The sequence below is a fragment of the Lathamus discolor genome, chromosome 2 (genome assembly GCF_037157495.1).
Source record: "Lathamus discolor isolate bLatDis1 chromosome 2, bLatDis1.hap1, whole genome shotgun sequence".
In the NCBI taxonomy this organism is placed as follows: Eukaryota; Metazoa; Chordata; class Aves; order Psittaciformes; family Psittacidae; genus Lathamus; species Lathamus discolor.
Window position 1 is genome coordinate 73,581,707 of NC_088885.1, and position 18,343 is coordinate 73,600,049.

General features: G+C 41.0%; 1 protein-coding gene across 6 annotated transcripts in view; it reads left to right on the forward strand.

Moving 5' to 3' along the window:
* Positions 1-17,457, forward strand: part of DUSP22 (dual specificity phosphatase 22) — a 42,785-nt gene extending 25,328 nt beyond the window's left edge. For all 6 annotated transcript variants that reach the window (XM_065667458.1, XM_065667460.1, XM_065667459.1 and 3 more), the window contains 4 exons: positions 5,343-5,392; positions 11,578-11,652; positions 12,230-12,401; positions 15,109-17,457. In XM_065667458.1, coding sequence (XP_065523530.1) covers positions 5,343-5,392; positions 11,578-11,652; positions 12,230-12,401; positions 15,109-15,294 — 483 coding nt within the window. In that variant the 3' untranslated portion in view covers positions 15,295-17,457. The remainder of the gene's footprint in view (positions 1-5,342; positions 5,393-11,577; positions 11,653-12,229; positions 12,402-15,108) is intronic.
* The last annotated feature ends 886 nt before the right edge of the window (positions 17,458-18,343 follow it).

Consider the following 18,343-nt stretch of genomic DNA (forward strand, 5'->3'; position numbering starts at 1 on the left):
ACATGAAATACTCAGTAGCATTTTTAGTCCTTCCTCTTACTCTCATGCATACTGTTTTGCCTGACTACTCAGTTTTATATGAAAATTGCTGACAGTTTTCTTTCACAAATAAACCCTGTTAGTGTGATTTAATGTGTAATCAAACTGAACATAATTCTGAATGATTTCAGAACATCTTTGATCATTACAAAGGAGCAAACATCCTTATAGGTGCTGCATTTGTCTTTGCACCTTATCCTGTGGGGAGTTGAAATTCTTGGTATCATGCAATTAAATTCGTTTGTGTTCTTTAGAGATCCTATTCTCAGTCACTGACCCATTATCTGACATGTAGCACTTCTAGATGTGTCATTTTGCTACTGCTAAATTCTGTGGGTTCTACTAAAAACAAAAAAAAAAGCAAACCCGTTTTTTAATGTTTAGTTAAAATGAAGCTGGAGTTTTAAAAATAGATTATAGGTAAGTAGAATAGAAACAGAGCCTTTCTTAAACTGGACTTTTCCTGAACACTTCCTGGAATACTGGATTTAATAACAAAGATTTAATTATCTCTTTTTTTTTTAAAGCTAATGATAATGAAGGTGGTGTTCTATACTCTTACTGAGTTTTCCAAATACAAGTTAACTGCTCAGTTTCCCATCTTAGCAGATTGACCTCTAAAATCATTCGTATAAAGTAATCTGAACTGTAATTCCATGATTATTAACCGTAGCGTAAAACCTCTGCATATATCTGTGCACCTAATTTTTTTTTTGTTTTTATATTCGTATTTACTGCAGCAGAACTGACTTAGTTCTAGGATCTGTGATGAAATTGTGCAAGTGTTGTTGCTGTTTCTCAGATAACAGTGAGTTTTACAAATTATACTTAACTCTCGCTTGTTTCAACTTTGACAGTCCTGAAATCAGAATACTTGCTCTAGTTCTGTTAGCTCTCACTGTATCGGTTTAACTGTGGCACTTAGTTTCAGGGCCTAAGAGAGACAGAAATCTAGTTTTGGTGGTTACTCTGCTGAAACAAAAAACTCAGCAAAGTAAATTATATGTTATTTTACTGATTTGTTTTGAGGGGGCAATTTTAATACATTAAATACACCAAAAGAAATGGGGGTGCTGCTTTTATTTGATGAGGGCATTGATTAGGGTCATCATGTGAATAATAACAAAAAAGGTTAGAGAAGTGTGTGTGTTGAGGGTAGGGGTGTTTGGTGGTGAAGGTGGTTGATGGAGAAAGGAAAGTGAGCAACAGTAACAAGTGTGAAGAAGTAGTGAATTGAAATGAGCAGAAGAAAGCTTTGTTCAGCATCTCATTGACCTAGAAGCTTGGGTTTGAACACATTCCACATGTACGGACTGTTTTACCTTAGAACATACATAAATTCTATTTATTTTTTTCTTTTTTTAATGAGTAATCTGGAGAAAAACTTGTTTGGAGAGGTAAGACAGGACTGCCACAGCTGTCAGCTGAAGAAATGTTTGAATAACAGCATATTGGCAGAAGTATTCAGTAAATAAAGTGGATGTATTACTTCATGTAGGATTTAAAATTATTTCCTCAGTTTTTATAATTTCTAGCTTTTTGCTTTGAACAATTATCACATTTTGGGATAAGTAGCCTATTCTGTGGCACCTAATTTAGTGTGTGTAGGTAAAGTGGTACAATGCCTATTTTGAGTTGTTCTGTCCTTCCTCAACTGAATAATTTTCAGTGAATTGTCATTACTAGGGAACAAAATAGAGTTAATTTTAAAATAAATAAATAAAATAAAGACTTCCGTATGATTGACATATAATTTCTATTTGTTTTCCCTTTGTTCTTAATATGCTATTTTGGTTCAACTTGGGATACTGCGTCTGCAACATGATTCAAGTTTAAGGAAACTGCAGACTGGGTACTGATTTGGGGCCTGTTGAAATTTTCAATAGGAGCTGGTCTGCTTGACTCTTCAACAGTCTCTTGATTTGGCTTACTCTGTTTTAGTTGCTGTTTCAATGATCATTGCCTTCTTACATCTTATATTTTGCAGTTTCAGAATGGCAAACAAACTGCTAGGTAATAAAAAAGTGACATGTCTCTCTTATGTGCTATTACCCCATCTAAAATGTTGTAGGTATTTACTTGTTTGGTTGGCATAAACTGTTCTGCTTTGAAAGGTCCCTTTGGGACAGTTCTTAGATGTTATCTGCAGTGTATGTGCACAGGAAGGACAGCAGTGTCTTGGGGCACAAATATACAAATAACATTGTGATCCTGGGTAGTTAAAAAAATCACAACCAAACAACAAAACAAAGCAAAGCAACAGGCACAGACAGTGGGGTTCAGTGATTACGTGTCTTCCTATTGCCAATATATTTGAAAAATAAAGTCTATCCATTGTATGTGAGGAAAAGCTAATTCCAGTAATCAACACAGAAAATCCGAAGTCTCATTTATGAATACCTGCTAAATCTTGTTTCGTTGTATTTCAGGTATTCAGTTTTAATGAATGCTATTTGATTCTGTTATTATTACTTCAACCAAGAGAAGCAAAACTTGATGGTAGGGTGGGATCCTCAGGAGTTACCAACTCTGGCCAAAGTGTTTTTGGGTCGAAGTCACCGAAAGTTTCGCTGTTGATTTTTGTGGGAGTCAGGTTAGGTCACCGCACAGTACTTTTGAAATCCCACCTATAACTATTTCTGAGTTGAGTGTGTGATTATTTCCTCACAGGGAGGAGTCCATCACCACAGCTTTCCAAAAACACCATGCAAGTGACATGCGTTGGTCAAAATACCAAATTCCAGTAACTTTAACCTTTGCCTGTCTCCAAAGCTATATCAGTAAAGCTAATAGCCTGATGCTGAACATCTCTGAACAAAGTAAGGAGAAGTGTGGTGTGGGCTTCACTGGAAGTTGTAAGTGCTGAAGCCTTCCAGGATCGGGCTCTGGATGAGCCATTCAGTACCATGTGCGGTCTCTCATAGGCTAGTTTCATGCTTGCTTGCGGTAGTGGGAACTAGTCAGCCATGACAAAAAAAGAACATTGTGGGTCTTAAACTTGTGCTGGTGCTACTTCTGCTTTTAAAGTGAGCATGATCTGAAAGCCCCTCTGCACTCAGCTTGTGAAAAGCACTCAGCATGTGCCACAGCTTCTGAAATCTGTGGAACAACTTGCTTCAGTGCATGCTGGAGGAGAGAACCTTCTGGCATATAGTGTGCTCTGGAGTTAACCCGTCTCCTACCTTCAATTATCTTTCTGTTTCTGTCCTTGGTGGTGTAGAGTTAGTGACATGGCGTTGTCTAGAGGTGTGGGGGAAAGAATAGCATGTAAATTTACTTTCAGGCCGTCATTCTACTGGAGCGACTTACTTGAAGTGATACTGTCTGAGGCAGACCTCTCAGATGTGTCATACAAAAGGCTTATTAACATTATTAATCTGTCACAATATAATTATCATCTTTGGTTCAGCAGCCTATCAATATATGTATTACTGCTGCATTGTCTTTTGAAATGAATGTATTTGTGTGGGCTGCTGTGGGTCAGCTTATGGTTGTGGAGCCATTCTGGTTTCCCACAGCAGGCATCCCTTCTGATGCAAGGCAGGAGGGACTGTACTTGTTGGTGTCATTGCCTCCAGCAGCGGGCTGTTTTGGTTTACAAACTGACTTCATTCTTAATCTCTCTCCCCTCAGCTGCATTTTGCCATGCAGCTCTCATGCAAAATGCCATGTGCTGTCACCGCCTTGGTGTTGGCCTTCTCTGTTGTAAGGCATTGCCATGCCTCCATCTCCATGCTTAGCACTGTCTGCAGAGTGTTCCCCTCTGACTCTGCCTTCCCCAAACCAGAAGGCTATAGACAAGTAACTCTCCTCCAGTTGTGGCATGCTGGGGATGGCCTGTCAGAATGAGAGTCTGATAAAGCCTGGTGAGGACAGGGCAGGCTCTCAGGTCTGTGTGGCTGTGGAGAAGATGCTGGCTGAAGGGGTTCTGCTTTGTTGAGAAGATGGCTCTACCATGTATAGTGTCTTGGGGGTGAGGTTTCACCGTGTCCTTTCTGACACAGTGGTGAAGTTCTTGCATCTTGCAGAGGATTAGCATGATGGTGTATCATGATGCGAGGGGTCTGGACATTTTAGAAAAGGGATTGCTCTTTGGTGTAAGATGACAAGTGAAGTAACAGAGTGTGTATAGAGGAAATAGAGATTTCTGAGACAGCAAAGGTGGTGTTGGGGAAGATGCCATAACAGTTGAGCAATGAAACACTGTCCTCACCCCAGCTGGCAAATGAAATGCTGGGTAGGTGCATGTTGTGTTCCACCTTGTTGGCAAAGGATCTCTTACAGATAAATGTATAACTTTCCCTGTGTGTTGAACATGCAGGATTATTACAGGGGTTTGCATTGTTACAGAAAGATAAACTAAGGTGTGTTTTATGGTGGATATTTTGCTATGAATCGTGATCTTTAAAAGTAAATCTGAAAAATTCATATTGCATCTGCAACAAGTTAAAAGACTCCCAGTGAATGATTTATTTTTTTTGTGTCTGAGCTGCAACCTATATTCTTGAAAGTCCTATTTAAGAAGCTAGCTAAATATACTTTCAGAAGTGTTCTTAACAGTTATGGGGTAAAACACGCTTTAAAATAAAATGACAGTTAAAACAAGCGTTGACAATGCAAAACAGTAGTGCGTGATTATAGTGTTGTTTTAAATATAACCAGTAATATTTTTAATGCATCAGAAATGGTTATCTGACTTCTTACTTGATCGTGTAACTTTTCATGATAGCTAAGAAACTAAGGCTAAGTTTGTGGAAGAAGTGTGAGTTTTACAGTTGTCCTGCTTGAAGTTTCCCCAAAACAAAATACAAAACCCATGCTACAGACATGTTTCTTCTCTGAAATGCATTTTGTTTGGTTTATCAATGAGGTAAAGAAAAATGATTTCATGGAATCAGAAGAAATTTGCTATCACAATTTGAGGTTGTAGAATTTGAGGTTCAGAGAAAATGAAGGGCAGGAGAAGGTGCAATTGAGTTTTACTAGAAATTGAAGAAGAATGAGATTATAAAAAAGAGGTTTATGCCTCTACTAAAGATGCTTCTATTTTAAGAAGCTGTATTATTGGGTGTTGGGATAAGCATGACTAAGCTATGTTGGTGTCTTAGCAACAAAGCAGATGTGAAAAGAGTTTTAAAACTAAAATTTGGCTGCATGGAGATGATGTCTGCTTGTCTGAATAATGGTATGCCTTCCTCAAAGTCAATAAAACTGCACCAGTGTAGAGCAGGACTTGCACGGTGGTAGATAAATGTATTTAACTTGGATGTTTTATTCTCGTTCCTTTTTGCTTCTTTACACAGGGAATGAAGTATCTCTGCATTCCTGCTGCTGACTCGCCCTCACAGAACTTGTAAGTTTTCTTTAAAAATAAATTGCAAAACCCCAGAAATCCCTCAGTACTGTGATGCCTGTCTTACAGTCTTTCAGATCTGATTCTGATCTCTCACAAGTATTACACAAATGGGGTTTTTAATCTGTTAAGAAAACACAGTGGCACTTTATCCCAGCCACATTGGTTCAGACCCTGCTTTTTGTGTGTCAGGGTTTGTAGGAGGATCAGTTTGTAAACACTCTTTGGTTTTGGCCTTAAACTTCAGGAATTTCTTAGTGAGTCTGCTCCTGATTTAGTCTCAGTTTATTCTAGCCATTGTTTCTGTAAACCTTTTTGCTTGGCTGTTCTTTGTGCTACCTCCAGCCATTAACAAAAAGAAAATATTTGAAGGAGGTATGAAACCTGGTGCTTCAAGGGTTGAAATAAGTTCCTTACAGTCAGCCTTCAAGATAGAGTCCAGTGTGCTAACTACCCCTGCAACTATCTGCTCTGGACTTTTTGAACCTACCTCAGAAGGCCCCGCTGCTCTTGGTGGTAGGCTGGCACCGCAGAGTTTCTGCCCTGCAGTGACTCTTGCCTTGAGGATATATGTACTGCAACTAGGGCATCCCAGCCTTTCTCTCTCACCTCTGCTAACATTCATGAAACACTCGTGGACTTACCCTTGGTTTTAATGTTTTGAATCATTGAGCATAGGAAGTTTTGATTCCAGAGAGAAATCAAAACAGGTTTTGTAAGAGAACTTGAATGGTGACCAGCTCTTTCTTCTAGAGTTCACTGTTTATGCTGGAGAGAGGTGAGGGGGGTTACAGCCACTTCCTGCTACCAAGTTTTGTAGAGAAACAAGTATTTGAAAGAGGCCTGGTAGGTACGGAAGGAAATGCAGCACTCCTTTTTTCTCGCATCACATCAATATTCCGGCTTATGCTTTCAGGGGATATTTTTAGAGTATGTGTGTATCATACCCTAGAAAGATTCCAGCATGGCATTAGATGTGTGGTGATTTGCCTTTTCATTCTGTATTTCTGTCATGAAAGGAAAAAAAAAAAGACCAACCAACCAACAAAGCAAACCAAAAGACACACACTCCCAACCCATAACAGAAAACACTCCAAACCCCTAAATTTCAGGACAGGTCTGTAATGAGAAGGCAGATGACCAACTGCCATTGTCATGGACAACTGGGCATACTTAAAATAAATAAAAATAAATGTAAAAGATTATTTTGGGAAGGAAAAAGAATATGAGAGGGGAATACTCATTGTCTGCTGGTACTCTGTAGGTCTGTAGCATTTCTGAAAATGTTTTGAAAATCTGTTCCCTTTGTTAATAGAGATCTGGATCATTTGGGAATGGAAATAGAATGGCATTTGTGATGAGCATTAATCAGTGTACAATTCAGCCCTTCCCTCACTGTTAAATATCAAGGAGCTATATTGAAAAAACCACCTCCAGCGCTTGAGCTGTCTGGCACAGTGCCAAAGCTCTCAAAGCTTCAGTAAGAAGATACAATATTTGCATGAGTGTTGTTTCTGTTATGCTGCAGGCATCTAAAATACTTGCTTTAGTATCAGGTGGTTGCAAGCAAACATCATTACTTCTAATACTGATACATTTTTATCACTTAAAATAAAACTTGATGAGTAACTGATTTTTCTTTTTTGCTTTGCACAGTTCAGATCTCGAAGTAAAACCAGATCACAGTGCTCACAAATAGCAATGTTGCTTGCTTTGCACATGCAGTTTTCTGAAAGCAAGAGGAAGTTGTCTTTGTTCAGTCTGCAAGGATTTGACACAATCTTATTTGGGAGCAGTTAACTGTACTCCCCTGTGGAGGGAGGGATAGCTGAGGAACAGAAGAGGGAATTGGTCCCTCTGCAATATCTTTGTGTATCTACCCTCTTCTTTCAAAAGAGGGATGCTGAATTGCAGGTCCTTGTGTTTTCTCAGCAATGGTTCACAGGCACAACTGACCAGATACACATTGCTGTCTTACTCTGAGTTACCAGCTGGGCTTAAATCATGACACTATCTCTCCCAATAGCAAGTTTGTCAGAAGCTTTACTGCAACTTGCAGCTGCTGGCAGGTTGGTAAGGTCCAGCAGGAAGCCTTTACCTGCTGAATTTTGGGATTGTGAGCTCTTAATTCACTTCAGCTCATTTTTGTGATGGGAACTTCTGGTTTCTTATATGTGTAATGCACGTTTACTCCTATTAAGTTTGTTTAGTGGAGTTCCCTTCCTCAGAGGCATGAATTGCCAGGGAAATACAGCAGGGATTCCCCTGCTAACATGTGGTGGTTCACTAAAGTGTCTCCAAAGTGTCTTGCTTCTGCTTGCATGTTCCGCTGATACCAAGCCTAGGAATCAAGCAGTTGCTTTTGAGACTCCGTCTGCTTCCTATGCATAAATGATTGTTTTCCCAGAACTGAGAAATTTACCTTGGGCCTTTGACTTTTCCAGATATGTCATCTCCTATTAGAACCTGTTGCTAAAACATTAATTCTATAGAAATGAAATCTTCCCTTCCTGTCCTGTTCCAGCTAATTGTCTTAGCCTACATATTTCTAAGGGACTAACTTCCAATGGTCAGGCTGTTAGTGGTGATAATATAGAAGCCAGATAACCTATGAAGAAAAATTTAGGTGGGTCTTTGTTGCATTTACATTGCCAAAGGAAAGATGCTTCTTTCTATCTGATTTAGATGCTTTCTTTTTCACCTTTATAACATTCATAGAAGGCTGACTAGCAACAAAAGAACATGCAGATCTGGTATCATAGCTGCCTTCAGCCTAGTTTTGGATTATCCAGCATGCTAATGTGTAAGTTTAGATAACTTTTACAATGTGCTGGTAGGGGCAATCCGCTGGTGGTTCTTCCTGTGGTATTTTCCCACTGTGAAGATGATGCAGTTCAGGACCCATCTTTAAGCTTGGAGATGTAAAAGCCAGATATCATGTAATAAATTGTCTTGAAGTAACTGTTCAGGCCAACAAATAGGCTGCAAATCAACACATTTGTCAAGGGCTTTCCTGTTACAGATGATAATCAACTGTTTTGCGGTTAGTGTAAGACGCCATTCTTCTTTGTGTCTGGCACTTGCCACGCAGATGACTGGTCCTTAATCTTAGTTTTCGTGTAAATATGGTTTGTACCATAACTTTGAAAATGAGTGTAGGTAACTGTGTCTCCTGGAGGCAGCAGAGACCCTGATACCATAGGGGTGTGGAGGAATACATGTCTCTTACTCTCTGACTCAAAATGAGGAGGGGCTGTGGTTCTGCAGAGCAGTGCTTATTCTGAGCTTGGCTATTTCTCTTCTCTTTTTCATGAATACGCGAAACACACTTGGCAGTGTTTCACCAATAAGGAAGGTGAATAAAGCTGAGTGAATGGAGTTTACTACTAGCTATATTTAGTACCTTGCAAAGGTACTAAATTTTTATAGCTAGTTTACTACTAGTTATATTTAGTACCTTGCAAAAGGTGTACCTCATTCGCAGGTATTTTTCAAGCCAAAGCATTGAAGTGTTTAACCAAAACTTGCGCTAGACCATAGAAATGCATTCACTGGTGCTTGGAGCTATGCTGTTGGCCAGATTTTCTAGAAAGAGAAAGGATGGATGTATGAGAAGATTAGGATGTTGTCCCTAGCCAAGTTTCATTTGACTGAATCCATTCAGTCTTAGATAAGAGCTCCTTCACTGTGCAATAGCAGCGCCTCTTGGACACACAGCCCAATGTGTTGTTTGTCCTTTGAGTTTGTTTGTGTGAAGCTTCTTGTGCCCCCCACACAGATCTGAGTGCCATGATTTGTTAGAACTTAGCCAGTGAAAATACGTGGAGTGGCTGGCTGAGTAGAAATGCAGATTAGTCTGTCTTACATGCTCAGTTGGTTTCTTGAACAACAAAATCCCGAGTTGACAAGTTGTCCTAAAGCTTGGGATTGCACTGTGCCTTGAGATTTTCCAAAGAATTTACTTAGGTCTTTTCCAACTGTGTTTTCCATATTGTATCCAGTGATGTAAGAGCTGCTTTGGAGAGGGAGTCCTGGCCTTTGGGATCCTTCTGCTTTGGATGTTCAAGTTTAGACATTATTGCCTTTGCAAGTTCCACAGGCACTGTCGCTCTATTGCATCACTGTTGTCCTCCTCCAGGTCTTGAGTTTTTATAGTATCAGCAGCTGCACTGTTGGGCAGGAAGGGAAGCTTCCCTTTATGTGGGTATTCCTGATTTTTGTGTGGCTGCTGGTGCTGGGCTGAGGTTTTTTTTCTTTTGTGGTATAATATTCACCCTGAGAGGGGAAACATCTTGAATACAGGACGTTGCGTTTCATGGGTGTTGAATGCAGTGTGCTTTCAGGTTCGTCCTTGCCAATAAGCCTGGTATTGATTACCCCTTAAGAAGCTCTTTCCTCTGTGTCGCACAGATTGCTACTGCTTGCAAGCTTAAACTGCGGGAGCACTCAAAGACTACAGTGAACTCCAGTTCTTTTGAACAGGAGGTGCTGCTTGTACCCGTGATTAATTGCAGGCTGCCCCAAAGGCTTTCCAGTCTGAAAGGCAGAGGCAGGGTGAACCAGTTGGGACTGGGATGCTAAGAGGTGGTGCTGCAGATTTACTGAGGTAATAACAGCCGCCCACTTCCTTACCCTTGGAGTTGCCCCACTTATAATGAAGAGGCATAATAAGTAACAGATAATAAGAGTAAAAACCTTAAGGTTTATAAACTGAGTCTTTAGCTTCTCCACATTCCCTCCTCCACTGCTTAAAAAAAAAGAGGTAGGCTATAGGCAGGGGTTGGCTGACACCCTGAGTAAGGGCAGGCAGAGGGGTACTGCAGTCTGAGGTGAGAAGACTGGAAGAAGCTGAAGAAGACAGGGCTTGAATTGAGTAGTTTTTCATAGCAGGGACAAAAGGGAGAGATTTCATGTTGCAAAGAAAGTAATAACACTTAGATGTGTCCTAATACATGGTTTGAAGGAGAAGGTGAAGTCAAAGTTAAGTGTAAGTTTGGGTAGTGGGTAGTGGATGCTTTGGGAGACAGTATACCTTGAGAACTGTTCATGTAGTCATGCTGAGTTTCATCTGACACCTGAGCATTCATAGAACCATAGAATTATAGAATAGTTAGGGTTGGAAAGAACCTTAAGATCATCTAGTTCCAACCCCCCTGCCATGGCCAGGGACACCTCACACTAAAGCATGCCACACAAGGCTCTGTCCAACCTGGCCTCGAACACTGCAAGGGATGGAGCATTCACAACTTCCCTGTGCAACCCATTCCAGTGCCTCACCACCCTTACAGTAGAGAACTTCCTCCTTATATCCAATCTAAACTTCCCCTGTTTAAGTTTTAACCCGTTACCCCTTGTCCTATCACTACAGTCCCTAGTGAAGAGTCCCTCCCCAGCATCCCTATAGCCCCCCTTCAGATACTGGAAGGCTGCTATGAGGTCTCCACGCAGCCTTCTCTTCTCCAGGCTGAGCAGCCCCAACTTCCTCAGCCTGTCTTCATACGGGAGGTGCTCCAGTCCCCTGATCATCCTCATGGCCCTCCTCTGGGCTTGTTCCAACAGTTCCATGTCCTTTTAATGTTGAGGACACCAGAACTGCACACAATACTCCACGTGAGGTCTGAGAGCAGAGTAGAGGGGCAGGATCACCTCCTTCTACCTGCTGGTCACGCTCCTTTTGATGCAGTCCAGGATACGGTTGGCTTTCTGGGCTGCGAGCGCACACTGAAGCCGGCTCATGTTCATTTTCTTATCGACCAGCACCCCCAAGTCCTTCTCCACAGGGCTGCTCTGAATCTCTTCTTTGCCCAGCCTGTAGCTGTGCCTGGGATTGCTCCGACCCAGGTGTAGGACCTTGCGCTTGGCATTCCTAAAGACATGCAATATCAAGTTACTAGTTTAAAGAGGAATAAAACTCTGAAATACAGACTTGACAGTCATCAGAATAAAGTGGTAGTGTTTATCACATCGTATTGCCTAAGATTACCAGTTTCTTCAGGTACAGTGGAGAGTAACTATGCCAGCGAGTTTTGAGTTTCATTTGCAGGCATTAACTTTTACTTTGTAAGACCTGTATTCAGTTCAGAATTCTAGAAACAGCATTCAGTATGCTTTCGGATACATTTCTCTCTTTCTAAGTAGTGATTTTACTAAATGGAGCACTTTCTTTATTCTGCTTCTGTTTTCAGGGCAAGGCATTTCAGAGAGAGCATCAAATTTATCCATGAGTGCCGGCTTAGAGGTGAAGGCTGTCTAGTTCATTGGTACGTATACCACTTCTTAAAGGTTTCTTTAGCTTGATTTGGAATGTTCATCATTTTAACTAGTTAGTGTTCACCTCCATTTTATAGCAAAATCCTTTTGGACAGAGACACCCCCTTTATTGGAAGTGGCCTAGAAGATTTACAAATGCTGTTAAAGCCTCATGCTAAGACTTTTGAATCACTTGGGTGGGCAGCTGCCTGGAGATAAAAGGAGCCCAAGAAATTATTCTTGAGCTTCTCTTCTTATCAAACCTTGTTGTAGGATTGATTTGACTTGTGATGCATTGACTAGAGACATACTATTTATTTCTCATTATTTTAATCACTGTTTCTAAATGTGATTGCCATAATTCCAATTTAAGTAGTTTCTGTAACAGCTATTTTGCTGACTTCAGAGTTGTTAAAAAAAATTCCTCTGAAAAGAATTTTTTTTCTCCTTTCAAGTCAAACATTGCAATATTTCTTCTTTATGGCAAGCAGCACAGCAGTCTGCTGTGACGTTGGGAAGTGATGTTTTTAACTGTGATAGATGAAGTACAGCACTACTTCAATATATTACACCACCTTTTTCATGCAGCCTTGCAGGCGTCTCCAGGAGTGTGACATTAGTGGTTGCCTACATCATGACCATTACAGACTTTGGTTGGGAAGATGCACTGTCGGTTGTTCGCGCAGCAAGATCGTGTGCCAATCCTAACATGGGCTTCCAGAGGCAGCTGCAGGACTTTGAAAAACATGATGTTGATCAGGTAAATGAACTGCAAACAAATGACCTGTGAAACAAAACCCCCAAGTCAGATCATAGGCTACTTCCCATTATTTTGTGGTCTGGGTGGCTTATCTGACTCCCTGTTTTTGCTTTGAGAGAGTGGCTTCTTGGCCAAGCCTGCTCCACTGAGGAGGTGCACGTAGAACTGAAGGTGTCAGGGAATGCTAGATGAGAGAAGAGATGAAGCACAACATCTAAACACCTCCTGCCCAGTTGTGCTCTCAATGCAGTGATTGCTGCGTGTGTGCTAAGATAATACAAGACTGACACCTTGAGAGAAGTAAAAATGAGTTGCTCAGAAAGCAGCAGAAAGGCCAATCTGTAAGTACCAGTTGCATGGAAATAGTGGGTTTCCCCTTAACACATTTATTTGGAATAGTAAGCAGGAAATAAATCATAATCAGAAATCTTTACTATCCAGGAGTTAAACTAGATTTTCATTATGATGTACTTGTCATGTTCTTCCCAACTTCTGTGCCTGAGACTTTATAAATTTTCTGATGTGTAAAACAGTCTCAAACATGACCCTTTTTTTTTTTTTCTTAGCCTTGGAAGGCTTTGTAGGACTAGGGGAATTGAGGGAACAGTAAGACTGAGTGACAGAGTCTGATGAGACAGTGGTTTTCATAATACAAAAATTAGTTTCTTACCCTTAAAAAGCGCATCCCACGCAAAAGACCTGCTCCCTGTGGGTGATCTGTAACTTCCACTTATGTTAAGAACCTACTCTGCCGTCCTCTGTTTTCCATTGCTCAGCATGTTGCTGTTCTCTGGGCTTCTATGCCTATCATGCTTATTAAAAATCAACAGAGGCAAACCAAAATCGGAAGGCAAAATACATGAGCGAAGGTTGTTGTTTTCATTTTTAATTCCATGCCTGTCATTCTGCCGCAGAGAGCTCAGAGTTTAGAAATTACATTTGTTTTGCATGATGCAGTTGGCAACTGTAAATATTCGTGTGTTTTTGTTAATATTTAACTGAATGTTTCCTGGATCGTTTGGGACTGGTGTAAATGGTAGAGTAACTGATTTTTAAGAGACAAAAGTCAGAGGGGACTTTCCAGGCTTGTCTCCTTCCTCCCTTACAGTCATTTCTGCTCTAATTGGTCTGGGCTAACAGCAATGACAATTAAGGCTATATGCAAATAGCCTGATAAAGACAGTAACGTCTCTTCTGGTTTGTTGGTATTTTTTTTTTTCATCCACCATGGACGACACATTCTGCCGTTTTTTACTGAGGGGGAGGCAGTAGATTGCAAAAAGCAATATCCACCTGTAGTCACTGGCTGGGCTGTAGTTTCCTACTGTCTTTTAACAGCAACCACATCCTTAGCAGGTGTCTGTTTACATACCTGATTTCAGTGGAATAATGCCATCTGCCATGGGTGTGAACTTTTTTCTGATTTCATGAGTGTTTTGCTGTGCCACTACAGGGTGGTATCCGGTGAGGTTTCTGGAATGGGGTCCTCTAGATATCAGTCTTACAGGAAGGGATTCAGTCACTAAGGTCACAACATGGTTTGGACCAATTCCAAACTTCCATGTGGTAGTCTGAGGCTTCAGGTTTGACTCAGGATATTACGATCATTTAGAGATGGGAGGGAGTAAGTATACTGAGTTCTTGTCTCCCAGTGTAAATTATCTCTATGGACAAAACTGTCCATAAGCCCCAAACAGAACAAGGCTATGAAAGCTAAGGCTTCAGAAAAGAATATTGTCCCCACTGGAACAAAGTGGTTGGGGTCTCTGTCTACTTGCTGCTCCTGCAGAGAAGAGCAACAAGATTGTTAGTGGACTAAAATTCATCAACTGGCAAAAAAATTACAGAGAAGGATTATAATAAAGGCCTAAAAATTTGAGTGGAATAGAGAAAGTGAACAGGTGTGATTTCCACTCTTCCCTGTAATGTGAGATGGAGCTACTAATTGGCAGGTCTCAATCAAGGAAAAGGGGAGGGGGTTTTATACAATATGTATGTATGGAACTTGTTGGCATCCAGATACCTTATGTTAAAAATTTGTGGATTCAAAAAGTGATCTCATGGCAGAAAAATTGATTTGTTGCTATCAAACACAGAGAATACTGCCTCAGCCTCTGAAAGTACCTGAGCTGAAAATTGCTGGAAGCTGAGGAAATGGTTAGGAAAAAGGTCACAGCATTATTGCCCTGCCATTACCTGATTCTTTCTTCAATATTTAAATCTGACTACTCGTACCAGGATACAGAGCTGGGCTGACCTTCAACTGGACCTGGTACTTCTGTTACCGTGAACCATACTCAGTCATTTATGTCAGTAATATAGAGTACTATTCTGTAGCTTTTAAAGCTCCTGTATTAGCTTCCATGCTAATTCATCTGATTGTATATGCAACAGGAGGAGGGTGCTTTTAAATCCGTATGTCCTTGCCTAATAGGCGTTCCTTACTCTGTATTTCTCCAGTCAGCCAAGCTGTTGTGGATGTGTATCATTTTTAGGGGATATAAGGGATCTCAGTGATTTCAAATGTGTGTTCCTATGCCAGAGTATTCTGTGGTGGTGTTGAAGGACATGCAATATTTGCAGAGCTTTTCTTTAAACTACTTGTGTTCTTAAAGGCTGTCAATTCTGTAGGACAGGAGGGAGAATTGCTTCTTCAGTCTCATGTTATTGTCTCATCATATTGTATATGTATGTTCAATTTCTGCAGTTCAGGCAGTGGCTGAAAGAAGAATACGGGGAAAACTCTTCTCAGGATCTGCAAGAAGCCAAAAATCTTCTGACTAAATATAAAGAGCAGGCAGAGTTGCAGCAGAGTACTGGAGGAAGACAGTGGAATAACAACTTCTCATCTGTGCAGTCTCTCTCATACAGTAACTACACAACAGAGACCTAATTGTAGAGGGTTGATTTTCTTTTCTTTTCTTTCTGCCTTTGAAAAACATCTTGCCATAATTTCCATCCCATCTTCAGGACTCTCAGCAGTAATCCTGCAAACAACTGATTTGTCAAAAGCTTCTTGATGAAAATACTGCATTATGTGTGTGTGTATGAGTGTGTTTCACACAGTTTTATAATATGGGCAGGATCAAGCTCTCTGTATGCCCAGGGACATGATCCAGTTACTGTGGCTGAGCCAGTCAGCCAGCCACAGCTAGTATCTATCGCCTTAGGCCCACATTGCCTGGCATTTGCTGTGAGGTTAGCTCAACTCCTTTTGTTGGAGGGTAGCAAAGGGCTCTGAGAGATGAAGTCTGGTGATTCAGGCTGTGACAGTTTGATGTCTCTGCACTATTAATGTGGCAAAGATATTATTGCACCTGGACAACTCAAGTCTGTCTCTGCTGTTCCAGTTCACAGTCCATTGACAAGTAATACTGTGGAGGTGGGCTTGAACTTGAATGTTAGGCTGCAAATTGGAGTAGGTGAGATATGGGTACATGTACCTTTCTGCAACAGTAGCATCTAGGAGAGAAGTGGGACAGACAGCTCTGACTAATAACACCTTCAACTGCCACAGTTGTACTTGCTTCAGTGCACGTGAGACAGAGTTGTTGGTAGAACTGCCACAGACCAAGAGCACTGAGACTTACCACAGCTCAGCTGATGTGCAGTGATTTAAGCCGTAGTCCCTTGATTGAGCATCTTGTCTCCCAACATAAGCTTCTCTGGAGAATAGTTTATCCGGTCTCCAGTGCTGCTGAACTTCATTCCCTGTGGAACACGTGCCTCTTCAACACATGCCCCTGCGCACATGATAACGTGTCTCCAAAGAGTGGGCTCGGTGTGAGCACGAGCACCTGTTTTTCTTTGCTTGTGCTGTGGTTTGCTCTTTGACTTCAGCTACCTCAAAAATGCTGTTCTTGTCATTGTGGTTGTAAATGCAACCTTGAAAATTGCCTTGTGTGATCTTAATCTGACACTGAGTGAAGTAAGTGGGTACATGTGTGTGCAAGAGTGTGAGTGTGCATGTGTATTCCACTAATGTCTGTATTTGAGGAGTTTATTGTTTTCTTTCAAAACTGCCCATATTTCTCACTGGTTTAAAAATTGAGTTGTTTGAATTCAGCTTTCTGCCATTTTAAAACCACTATATATTTTTCTGTGATCAGATTTGTAGGAATGCATTTGTAAAATGTGTTAAACTAGGTTAAAACTGGGGGCCATACTCTGCTCTTGGCAACATAGTGTGTTTCTGGAATGGAGCCATTGCCTGACTCAAGTGTATTCTAAGACTGTAATTTCAAATATGTCACCAGGGATGCTGGACAGCATATTGACTTCTGATGGTGTAACGGGGGGTGGCACTGATGGCCAGAGAGTGATTTCTTGTCTTTGACTCAGAGGCTGGAAGGCCTGTTTTTTTTGAAGATTTCAGAAAATAAGAGTACTTCCCAAACAGCCGGGATAGAAAAACCAAACCAAACCAAACCCCTCATTTGTTTAAATGTGGTGTATATCACGCTAAAACCTATGCACTGAGCAAGAAGCAGTCGGCACGCTAAATAGACTGTAGCCTCTTTCAAGTTCTTCATATTTTGACCTCCCATCCCTTCAGGAGATTCGTCTTCATGTGATTTCCTGCTTGCTTCGCGTGGCAGTGAATTCTTTGGGTGGGAGCAAGGCTGTTGGGGTCAAATAAGCTCTGGCTGTTAAATATCTGTTGCCAAGTATGTTCCAAAAAATGTTATGGCTTGTGAAATATGGATCTTGCATCTCAATAATTGTCAAAAAGGGAAAAAAACCGAAATGGGATGGAACTGGCCTGACCATGTTTCATGTGAGTCTAAGGCCTGCATCAGGGTTTTCATTGCACTAAGTGCTCTAAGTGTACTGAACACAAGAGCAGGATAATCATGTCTGTGTTGCAGTAAGAGATGCTATTACATTTGGAAAGGTGCTGGAATTGACTTTGTTTTCAAGCTTGTAGTTAAATGAATGAGTACCTACTTAGTATATCCAGCAACTGCTCTGTTTGCCTGTTAAGAGTAGCCTTTTGCTCTTGAAAATGTTGATCTCCAAATAATTGTTTGTTCAGGAATTCCAGCACAGCAGTGCCCCTGTTAAGAGTAGCCTTTTGCTCTTGAAAATGTTGATCTCCAAATAATTGTTTGTTCAGGAATTCCAGCACAGCAGTGCCCATGTTGGCAATCACCTCTGTGCTCTGAGGGCTGATGTAGTAATTGGAAATGACTTTGCTCGGTAACAGGGTCTGACATGTGTTCAGGATTCTGGTCCACTTGTTCAACCCTCTACTCATAATAGGACATGTAGTGCAACTTCAGCCTGTCCCCAAAGGGCAGCTTTGCCAGAAGCATTCTGCTTGTGCTCTTGCAGGTATCTAGTCAGTCCATTCTGTAGCTGACTGACAACACTGTGTATTCCATAACACTTGTGGCACTCTTGTCCTTGCAGTAGTAAGCTTTGTGAGTGCTGGTAGGTTGGCAATTCTTTTTTCTGTTGTGACAAATGCAAGGTAGAATGGGAGACACCTGTTAACGTTTGTGTGTCTGATTATTCTGTACCAGATTTTTGAAAATAGCTTGGTTATTCCCAAAGAATCAGTCTCAGAAACATAATTTTTTTAGAGCTGAATTTGGCTTTTAGGGCCATATAGCCACATCAGTGTGTATTATGCTGCAGCTTGAAAGCTGATACAGGGTAAAGGAAGGAGGATGGAGGGAGTGCCATATTGTCAGTAAGTGGAAGTGCTCCTCTCTTCTCAAAAGAGAGAAGAGGTCTGTTTTGTACTCTCTTGCTTACTGTTCAGTGGTTTATGTACTGCATACTGCATTTAAGAGTGGTAAAAGAGCAAGAACAGTCTAAGAAAGCTTGAATCTGGTTTGTCCGTACAGAGCAAAATGATAGTTCACACCTTTATTAGCACAAGGTGCAGAAAGGAGAGTAGCTACAGTTCCCACTTTAGACTGTTAGAAAGGGAGAGG